Raw genomic sequence first — 11,329 nt, 5'->3', positions numbered from 1 at the left:
TAATGATCACGTGACGCAGGCGCGAATACGCTCGCGCAGCGATCGATTTGAAACCGTTGCGTCGTCGTCACACGGCGCTGTGTTCTCTTCTTTGCTATTATTGCTCCAAATCGAATCACGAAACGTCCATCATCGATTTTGTGCCCGAATGACGTAGATGCGGAGGAGTTTGAGCGAACAAGGTTGAAAATGAAATTTCATTCTGTCATCTAACGATCGATGACGTAATATTTCTTTCGTGCTTAAATTATGACTGGGTATTAATAACTCAAAGAAAAGGAGGGGAAAAAGGTATTGAATTAATAATAATAAGCGATACGAAGCATGATAATTGAAAACAAATTATCCAAATTCTTATCTTACGATTTCCTACCTTAATATTTCTATACAGTTGCTAGTAGCGAATGTGTTAATGTGGAAAAGCGTTAGGATAAAATGAAACTTAATAACAATTTTTTAAAGTTTGACTTTAAATTTTAGATATAAGTAATTAATAGAAATAGTTGATAGATAATAGAAATTGTAGTTAAGACAGTTAACACTCGATATGATATTGCAAAAATTTATGCTATGTAATGTGGAACAACTGTGAGAATAAATGTTTACTTGTATTGTGCAATCTTTTGTACGCTAATGAATTCACCAAAAAACTATAATAGTGTTATGATAATGAATTTTTCTTTGTTCACACAGAAATGAATTAATTATTCGTATATTTACATTAAATAGGTCAAAGTCTGTTTGACACGAAGGTCTCGTACTTTCACTGCTTCGAACTATTTCAGAAGATTTATCGACTGATCGATTCACCTTGACTAATCGAGAGTTCTGTGTTTTTCCTGTTTTACAGCCTGTATTTTCTAATGGCGGATTCCAGGGATTTTTATTCCACATAAACTATAACCATTACCATTAATTAAAATTCCCCGAACGAGGTCATCCAGCGTACTGAATTTTGCAGTAATAAAATATTCAAAGTGTGTGGTAGATACGCTTCAGTGGTTGACGTTAACTTCACATCGATCGTTCGTTCGATCATAAACTGTCACCAACCGCGGAGTTCACGATCGATCCCTCCCTGCACCTCGTGTACTTTAAATACAACATCCGAAATCGCTTTCGGAAAATTCGATATAAAAATTTCCAATGTGAATGATGACAAACTCGTTCTAAATGTCGTCACATACACGATGAGCCAATCGAACAATTTCGCCCATCCACGAAAAAAACCTGCAAAGTGCTCTCCGACTACTACTTCGCATCACAAGTATTTTCAACATTGTACAATTACGAACGTAGTTAAAGAAATATGCTTCATGATATTCCCGTCTTTTATCGAAGAAGAAAAATTCTAACGCGATATAAATATAATTTTAACGAGCAGACAAAAACCTCTACTAGGTTAAGTCTTTACATTTTCCTTACCTATTTGTAGGCTAAAACGAATTCCCTCGACCGCAACTTACATAGTCGACGACGATGAATGTATAGATCGACTGCAGAGTGCGTCGTTAGAAAACGCAAGTATCCTGGCGTCTAGGGATCGTCAGAAAGACATTAATCATATCAACAGAAGAATCGATAGAACGGTAATTACACAACCATCGATATCCTTCATTATTCAATCGCATCGTGCAACTTTAATTTCCCTGGCCTATTTTACGCGTCATTTTAGACCTCCAACACAGCATTCAGTGGCAGAAAATTTTGGAATTGTCACGCTAGACCAACGAACATCTACGTACCGGAAAACTCCGTAATTCAAGAAGGTAATTTGTTACAAACAGAGATAATTAAATACACGCGAGGAGAATAAAAACGCTGGTCTCGTTTGGCGTTGACATGTGACTGGTTGCGTGTATCATCGTATTCATTCATCTAATCACGTGCTCTTTGTTGGATTAATTAAAAACTTAATTGGTCGTGGAAATCGGCGATTGCGATCGGAAATTCTATCCTGATCCGCAGACATTCGTTATTGACGCGTCATTGCTAACCTGTCGAAGATAGAAACAAGTTTCTAGCTTCGAGGTCGAATGTTTCTAACTTTTGACTAACCGTAGAAACTAATTGTCCCAGAGAGCGAATTCATCGATACATTAACGAAGCAGTTATACAAGGTCGAAAATCAGGTACAGAAGGTGCAGTCTAACTTAAAGAGAAGCGAAGAGCAAATAAAGTTAAAGGACCAGGAAATTTCCCGATTGAAACGGAAGGTTCTTCACTGTTTCCTTTATTCGTTGTTGTCGTCCTTTCATTTTCATGACGATTTACGAATTGTTACAGGTCAAGGAGTGGGAGACAAAGAGCAAGAATCAAGAAACACTACGAAAGAAGGAACAGCAGCAGCGGCGCGTGCAAGCCGATCATTCGGAATATCTCTACAGAAGATGTTTAATGCTCGAACAAAGAATTTACGAGATGGAGGTTAATTATATGTGCACGTAAAACATTTTATTGTCAGAGTTGCGTTCTTAATTCTTTCAACGTCATCGTGTTTTCATTCTCGTACAGAAATTCTTGGCCGATTATGGTCTGGTCTGGGTCGGCAATACGAACGGTTCGAAGCATCCTGAAACGATAGCCAAGTAAATCGAGTATACGTTACTATTTCAAGCGATCGGCACCCGATCGAATTAATGATCAGTTAGCCGTGCCTTTTAGCAACACCATCGAGACTTGTTACGAGCAGATTATCGCGAATATTGACCAGCTGAACCTGGCCGCTGGGAAGGGTGAAGTTCACGTGCAGCATAACGAAAGAGGAAACGGGGCCACCTTCAAAGTAAATATTTATTTATGCAGTATTTTCACACAGCAATATTTATCTTGTATAAAATAATTTACGACGAGTTAAACGTGAATCTTCCTTGAATTCTATTTTTTTCCTATCTTGTATTTTTGAAGTTCCCACAATTTATAAAGTATAAAACAAGAAGGTATATATATATATATATACACGTACATACACGTATATTCTAGATATTTATATAATTTGCCAGGAATGGTAAGATAGATGAATTCCTATCCTGTTTTATATTACATGTTCTCATAAAACAGGGTTACGTGATCGTTTTTCCCTTTAAACATTCTGTGAGACGCTAATAGGCATGTTACATCGATATTTGCACTCGTAACGTCGGTATCAATTTTCACCGTCGATTCTTTGGTCCGGATGTAAACTATACATATTCTAATGTAACACAGAAAGCTGATGTTAATCGATAAAACCGGTTACCTGTGCGAATAACAATATCGAATATGAGTTACGAGCTCGGTAAATAATTACGGTGCAATTCTGGCTTGCAGCTGTTATGAGTCAGTCGCGATTTCTTAGCGTTTGTTTTTCTGGTGATAATTTAAGAATTAAATACATATAACGTGTATTATCAAGATGGAGTTTAATAATATAATATGTCTCTTAATTGTTTAAAGACCGCATCTTGCATGTCATTAAAATTCTACAAAAATGGAATGATAGTTCAAGATGGCCCATTACGATCCTACAACGATCCAACCGCGATATCGTTTCTACGAGATATCTTGGACGGCTATTTCCCTTCTGAGTTGCAAGAAACTTATCCAGAGGGTGTACCATTCAAGGTGAAATTTCAATTTTAATTTCTATTGAGAAAAAAGGAATGCGTTACTTTGAGGAGTATTCTGTTAGGTAGAGGATCAGAGAAATCAAGTATTCTTGAACTCCGATTTTCCTGGCCAAGGTTATCGATTGGGAAAAGAATTGGCTGATAATACATCGATGTCGTCTAGACCTTCCACTCGTAGATTTCCTAATAATCAGAAGTCGGCTCGTCGTGGTACCTTTACGAGAGAGAAGGATAGTCTATATAATTTTGATCTTTTTAGGGAACTGACGCCTGCCACAGCTAGGTATAAAGATTCGGTTAAATCTAAATATATAATCTTCTATTGATTTACGATTGTATAGAAAACTCGTTGATAGATCCATGAAACCAAAAACTCCCTCAGAAGCTCCTCCTTTAGAGATGTATGTTCTTCGTTCCCAAATATTGGCATCTCACAACAATATTTGCTCCGACACTCATTTACAGTCGCACATTAACGCGGAGCTCGGTTTGGGCGAAAAGAAATCGACTCGAAGAGAAAAAGTAATTTTTCATGAATCTCTTTCACGAATCAACGAACCTCCTACGTTCATAAGGTTCACTTACAATTTTATTTCGTAAGCGTGACACGTCTAAAAATGGAGACTTCGATACCTCGGCTCGGGAGATCCCTTTAAAATCCAAAGGTATTATGAGATTTCCAAGCTCTGGTAGATGTTATCACAGTTCCACCGATAGAGCGTCTAAATTATCGCCAAAGTAAAAATTAATTGCTAAATCATGTAATAACTTTGATCGATATCAGTCTATTTTTACAACGTTATCTTTCATTTAGTCGATTGGATAACGCGGATGAGATTCTCAGGCAACGATCAAGATCCGCCAGCCTACCAAACTCCCGATTTTCCATTACGTCAAGGTCAGCACCGAAGGTGAACGCCGATACTTCGCAATTTTCGCTTTCTCAAGTGCATCAGCAAAGTACGGCTAGAAAAAATCAACGTGCTCCAAGGTCTGCTGCACCAGTTAGGAAGAATGCAGGAAGGAATGCAGTAAGAATATAATTCTTTTGTAATCGGGTGACTAAAATAGTGAATCTTTCTGATGGATTTTTAATCCTTTCAGCCTCCTATTCTGCATCAGATCAATGAACCGTCTGGAAAACCAGGCGAATTCCGATTGAAAGTCAGGTCTTTGAACGGCGGTACTGTTTATCTGGTACACGTGTCTGCCGACGAACCGATAGCTCGACTTTATCAATTGTTAGATAGAACCATGGCAAGAACTGTCCCTCGAGGATATAAAATTGTTCTCAGCGGGTAAAGATTTGTCCAGCATTTTCGTCCTAGAATTTTATTCCCTTCGAGAATTCTTAATTTCAGAATATATATATATATATATATATATGTTTATTTATATTTTTATATTCTCAGTTATTCACCGAGAAGATTGGATCATCTAGGGACAACTTTAAGGGAAATCGGCATCACTAGAGACAGCGTTTTGCATTTAGTGAACGATTGAATTTGCAACTTTTATATTTGTATCGTTTAAAAGGAAAAAATATTGTAAAAATATTAAGTTTGTAGAAAATATAATGTAGGAAAATCGATTTTTATCGTTGCATGATAAGTAAAGTTGCGAGATCTTAGTTTACAATGGTTGATAAAAGAATCTTACGGCATTTTACCATTGCTGGATATTGATATAATGTGATATAATTCCTATATTCGCCGTAGTAAATCGCAGAGGGCGTAAGAAATACTCTCATTCTTCTCAAGATCGGTATTTCAGAACGTGAAACATGAAGTTTCATACAATGTTATGTCCTGTACTTAGTCGATGCATTATTGTTTGCTTTATCAATATTTATCACCTGAAAACAGTGTCATAAATATACGACTATAAATACAAGGTGATGCACTAGCGTATAGCAATTAATTTCAGAACACTAGTCTTCTCATGTCTTGGAGGATCGTTGATTTATGCTTAGCCTATTGGTCATGTACTTAAGTGTATACGTACCTTCCTGAGATGCTAGGTACATACCTTTACAATAATGGAACCTCAGACGCTTATCTTTCATAACGCTACAATGTAAATTTATGATCTTCAGGATGATAATTCACTCTTATCGATTCCAGGCTTCTAGAGGCGATAGAAAAGATAACGTTTTAGGGATAGATTAGATAATACATTTTCTAAATTTTAAATTAAGTAAACAGTGAGATTAATGACGCGGAATTTGTAGAAATATTAAGGAGGGAGAGAAAATTCAACGTAGCTTCGCTTCAAAGCTTAATATCAAGACGCTTTTTACAAAGCTACTTTTAGAAATTTAATTGCGAATTCCTCGAGCTTTCGCTGATGGTTAATGTGAATAAGCGAAGTTATACCATGATTCGCAACATAGACTTTTAAAGAAGCTACCGACTGTTCGTGACGTTGATGTCTCATTACTCGTTTTCAAGATCCGAATTTCTAGAAATATCGATGGTTTCCTACTCTAGAAACGTTTCGAGCTTTGCGTGCCGATAATGGAATATTCAGCGATGCCGTTGCAAACTTTTCCATGCGTTTCATCGTGCCAGAGAATTTCCACTCGTTACTCAACCACGCAAACTGTGCCTGACGAAAGTTGAATCGTTACAAAAAGGTTGGAAGGCGAAACGTTGCTCTGAGACAACGACGAATTCCCTACTACTTTAGAAGTTGTTCTTTGCGCCGAAAAGATAAGCCTTCAACGTTTCCAGGAAATTCCTATTGCAGCTTCCTTTGCACAATTTTTTCAGTGTTAAAATTCTTGCTTTTTAGAATTATTGGCCCATTTATTTCTAGAATGATTGGCGCATTTATTTTTAGAATATCTGGCCTATTTATTTTAAAAATAATTTATTTCTTTATTTTATTTGTATCAAAATTCATAAGGTGTCGTGGATCGTCTTATATCCGAATATTTAACATCGACATGTTCACGATAAGAAGAACTTCTGACCAATGACTCCAGTCGTTCCTCGTATTTTACCAGGCGATAACGCGGCAGTCTTCCGGAAAGTCACGATTACCAGTTGCGACCAGAGCAGCGGGAAAGAGTTCATCGGCTACCACTTGTCTTCAGCAAAGATTAAAGCTGTAGAAGCGTGCCGTTTCTTCCAAGTACACGTCGATAGTAGCCTACAGACACAGCAGACCAAGAATCACTCCTTAAACGTTCCGCTCATTTCGTACGATTGAGACTTCTTTACTCTCCCCTTTCCTTCCTGGTGACGCCGAAAAAAGGGCGATAGTCTCGTGGGGTAAATGCCAGAGAGATAACGACCCACGTAAAAACTCAGGGCGTTACGTTACACTCGATTTACTTGACCAACGGCAGGTAGCGCGCGTTCAAAGAAACATAGATACATTACATTTCGCAATGGACTCGGTCAGAGATAAGCAGGTTAAGTGAGACCTATCTGCTAAGGTTGGAATGAGGAACGATCGGGGTGAAACATGACTCGAAAACCATTGCTTTTCGTTTTGGTTGTTGGTTATCGGTTTGTTTCGAGTTCGTTGCCACGTGAAACGAACCTGCCATTTGATTCTTCTACTCGACAACATCGTAATTCGATAAAGTGGCAACGAAGTGCAAATAGAATGAAAATAAAGATGCAACTCGACCGTATTTAGGTTTTAATTACGCGGAAATTAACGTTACTGGAAGGAACAATTAAATTACTACCAACTCTTATAATTATAAGATTGTTTGAAGTTATGTGACGTTGAAGTTTTCAATCACTTTACCCATTCATTCCCGTTGACATCGTATTCCCCTTTCATTAAGAGACGTCTGATTAAATCGCCGAATAACCGGAATCAATTCGACTTTCTTACTTTTAACGATACAGAAGGCAGAAGGCAGGGATTGCTCTTTCGGTCTTTGTCGTTTTTATCGATAATTCCATCAATCCATGGCCAAACGGTGCTGCTGGAACTGTCACCACAACCCGTGCAGATCCATCACGAGGCCAACGAGAGACTGCGTTTGTCAATCAACATGCAAATCGAAAGTTCCCACGCCACCCTTGGGGAATCTTTAAATTTAATCAGCCGGCATTTTCCTCGCGTATTATCTCCGTCTCGTTTCTGTTCATTACCACAACGTTGCCGAGAATGGTCGAATCCCCAGGGACGAAACTTTTACCCGTCCAGTCTGATTAAACGTCTCGAAAGAAGCTTTCCACGGGAATCCTCGATGAGGATTCCTGTCCGTTCTTTTCGCGCTTAACAAACGAGAAAATAGATTTCACATTCTCGATTCACTAACGGGAATTCAATGGCGTTATGGATATACTTGAACGAAGCGATATAGTAAGATTGGACGTAAAATTGGTCCATGTAAAACTGTAAATTATACTTTCGAAGCTCCGATTTTATGGCTGATCATCGAGCTATTAACGATGACAGAAATTCATTGAAGAAAGTTACTGACACAGGTTATTGTACCTTTTCGTAATAATCTGACATTCTTGTTTCTTAAAATGTATGGATATCGAGGAGTACTTACGTGCCAGTTTAGCGATAATAAATCACTCGTTATAATCTAATCGTAAAGAATGACGGAACACGAATGGTGTGGCAAATCGTTCGATTCCCAGGATCTTCCGTCTCGTTATTTCTCATTTTTCTTCTCGCCTCGTCGCTCCTCTTTCGTCCGTTAAACGTTAACGAGTTATATATTAAACCGCCGCTACTCGAAGATGAATTGTTAAGAAATAATCGTTCGATACGAACGGCTGTCGTCGTTACGTTAACAAGCATCTGCCTTACGTCCAATTTTTCAACCCTTTTTAGACCAATTCCACTCCCTTCGTTCCATTATTCGCAAATTAGACGCGAAAGATCGATTCGTCGTGCTAAATAACACGTTTCTCCTTGTAATTTACTAACGAGTCACCCAAACGAACGGACACAGAAGATCGTAGATGAAGATCGTAACGTATACTTTGAAGCATCGGGATATTAGACGAGCTTTCAATTTGCTTTATCGTTTCGAAACGTGACAAAGAAGGATTGAAGGAAAATGGGGAAATTCTGTCAAAAGGAAGGTTCCTGAAAATCGAGACATTTTGTCTTCTGGTCTTTACGTCGCAACGTGTCGCTAATCAAAAGAACGCGCGATTGATTTTGTCTTGTCCTCTATCTGTCTCTATTTATTCTGTCCTACTAAAAACTTACTGCTCCAAAATTCCACCGTAAGATCCATTCAGCGTTTCTTCTTTCATCGTGGATAACAAGACCTCGTGTTCTTCATTCACGACGAAGCAGAACGTTCGACGACTTGTTCGTATTCCCATTAACGATCGAAGAAGCGGCAGGAAAGGATGGAAAGGGGAGAAGATTCATTTTATGGCGTAACGATATCGCAAGAATTAACGAGTACGCGTCGATTGGGAACCGGCTGAGGCTCGATAACCGACGGCGTTTCTTATTCCTTTTCCGGCAGGCCGCTCTTTCGACGATTCTCTCCCTTTTCATCTTTTTGCCCTCCGCAAGGAACGACGAATGGCCCAGATTTTAACGGGCTCCCTTTGACGCGGCGCGGTTAAATGAATGCAATTTTCAATATGGGGCGATGGAAGCCAGCCACTTCGCCGTGACAATTTAGTTCCATGCCTGAGATCCTGAAGGAGCGAACAGTCGGAAACGCTATAAATAGAAGAGAGCATATTCGAACAATCTCGGGCCAATTCCATTGGTAGAAATGATATTTCGACGTAGTTGACGGAAGTAAAGCGTTCTTGATGTATCTTGTTATATCATTTAAATCTTTTACTTCGTATAAAGGCAGAAAACCAATTCTTGATTAATGATAATGGTAATATAAGTCACATGGAATTACAAATTAAAGCGTTGATAATCAATGTGCTTGAATAGTAATAAAGAATAATTAATTTTAATGCAGCATTTAGCAAATTGAAATTATTTATGAAACGCACTATTGTCAAACACGGGCTTCAAATTCAATCCTAAATTGCACTTTGGATTCACTTAATTATAATCGAAATTTACGTGACACGAAATTAAATAAAGCCCGCAAGTGTTGTTTGACCAATAAACGTTTCGACACTGAACGAAACTTTCCCTGGAAACGATTCTCATTAATTTCCATGATTCGATGTACGAGATGGAAACTCGTATTGGCTCAGTGGTGATTGAAGTCAACGAACACGCTATTAAGTGGGAAGACGGTGATATTCGAGAGACATCGATAGGCTGGCTTGATAGTCCCGAGCAGGAAATGAGATTTGCATAATTGACGTAGCGGTGGTGGTAAACGAAATTACGCTGGCCAAAGGAACGTAGGATCGATCTGAATATGTATCGAGGAATAAGCGATGATGATTGATGAACTATCGGTTCACTTGTCATTTTGTCCACAATGACATGGCTGTGTCCCTCTGTAAGCCTTCTGTCCTGGTTTCGATGGAATCGATGAATTTGTTAGCAGAGAAACGAAATCGCTGTTCATTGCTCCAGTCGTTTATTATCGTTTTCGTCGAATGCTCGGCTACGAAAGAAAGGAAGGTATCAAGGGAAAGGTAAACTTAGGTAAAGGAAGGTATAAAGGGTAAAGGAAACTTGCGAGTGATAGGTGGAATTCGTTTCACGAGGATTTGGGACATGGGATCGTTTTAATCGTGGTTTGACTGAGAATGGATGAATTTTGCACGGAGATAGAAAAAGTGATAATATTCAGTAAAACATGTATATAACAACATTTAATTGTCTGTCTTATTTCGGAGAGATATGTTTAAGTTGACGATTCACTGCGTATCACATTCACTCGATCGAGGAGCTGAGAATCGAGAGAGGAGAAACTCTTGCAATCGTTGATCGACGAAATGAAATTTCCTTTTCGAGCTCTCAGAGCCTCCATCGCAAAAAGAAAGTCGATGTATTTCCAATTGCTACGCCAAATGTAGAAATGTCTAGATCGATTAAGTAAATAAAATTTATTTATTGAATAGTGGCACACCAGTGATGACGCGACAAGTACGTAGTTATGAACTGTTGAACACTCTCCCAACCAACACCTCACGCCTCAATTCATTCCCTCCCGGCAACGTAATATTCGTCGCAATAATATCTCCCTCATCTCCGCAAACGCTTTCGCTCTTCAATTTTATTTCATCGAAATATCGCAATCACGATGATTTCTAGTCAGCCCTCTCTTCGAGAACGAATCGTGCCCGCAATTTATGCGCTTCCGGCGTAGGCAAATCGAAATTCCGATCGCGACCTACGAATGAGCCGAAATGAGAGACACGAGAACAGACAAAGAAGAACGAACGCCGGTTCGATAAACCCACGTGTCTCGACTTTGACGAGGGTGAGTCTCTTAATTAATCGACGCGGACGAAGAATTCATTTATCAGCAGGCTGGGATTAGTGTTCCTCCGAAGGCAATTACGCGAGCATCCCATACCCGAGACTCGATTATTTCGGGAACCATTGAAAATTTCTTGCCGTGTCTTTTCATTCGCTTCCGACAAAGTGAACTCTTCATCAGCGACGTGATAAAGTTTCGGCAAATGCGTTGATTAATATCCACGACTTTCAATTACGCCCCCATTAAAATTATCTATGCAAATGAGAATATACTTATGAGAATATACTTTTTCGGCAGCGCAATCACAATATTCGTCGCTGTTTTCGTTTGAAAACGTTCGCGAGGAAATTTGTGGTCGCATCGGTCGTCT

At 38.9% G+C, this 11,329-nt stretch overlaps 1 protein-coding gene across 1 annotated transcript; it reads left to right on the top strand.

Annotated features, from left to right (window-relative positions):
* Positions 1-388: 388 nt before the first annotated feature.
* Positions 389-5,964, top strand: LOC117232098. Its single transcript, XM_033491256.1, has 14 exons — positions 389-1,267; positions 1,436-1,589; positions 1,676-1,769; positions 2,080-2,216; positions 2,287-2,427; positions 2,515-2,588; positions 2,665-2,785; positions 3,436-3,603; positions 3,671-3,891; positions 3,965-4,130; positions 4,210-4,346; positions 4,423-4,639; positions 4,713-4,906; positions 5,021-5,964. The coding sequence occupies exons 1-14, from the start codon at positions 1,191-1,193 to the stop codon at positions 5,109-5,111; spliced, it is 1,992 nt and encodes a 663-aa protein (XP_033347147.1). The 5' UTR covers positions 389-1,190; the 3' UTR covers positions 5,112-5,964.
* The last annotated feature ends 5,365 nt before the right edge of the window (positions 5,965-11,329 follow it).

The sequence above is a fragment of the Bombus vosnesenskii genome, unplaced genomic scaffold (genome assembly GCF_011952255.1).
Source record: "Bombus vosnesenskii isolate JDL3184/JDL3185 unplaced genomic scaffold, Bvos_JDL3184-5_v1.1 scf7180000013284, whole genome shotgun sequence".
Taxonomy (NCBI): domain Eukaryota; kingdom Metazoa; phylum Arthropoda; class Insecta; order Hymenoptera; family Apidae; genus Bombus; species Bombus vosnesenskii.
This window is presented reverse-complemented; position numbering and strand designations above follow the sequence as displayed.

Excerpts from the sequence above, each read along its gene's own strand:
- LOC117232098 (XM_033491256.1), top strand. The coding sequence starts at position 1,191 with ATGAGCCAATCGAACAATTTCGCCCATCCACGAAAAAAACCTGCAAAG. Across the intron at positions 2,786-3,435 it reads GAAACGGGGCCACCTTCAAA|ACCGCATCTTGCATGTCATT; the intron begins GTAAATATTTAT and ends AATTGTTTAAAG. Across the intron at positions 3,892-3,964 it reads CTGACGCCTGCCACAGCTAG|ATCCATGAAACCAAAAACTC; the intron begins GTATAAAGATTC and ends ACTCGTTGATAG.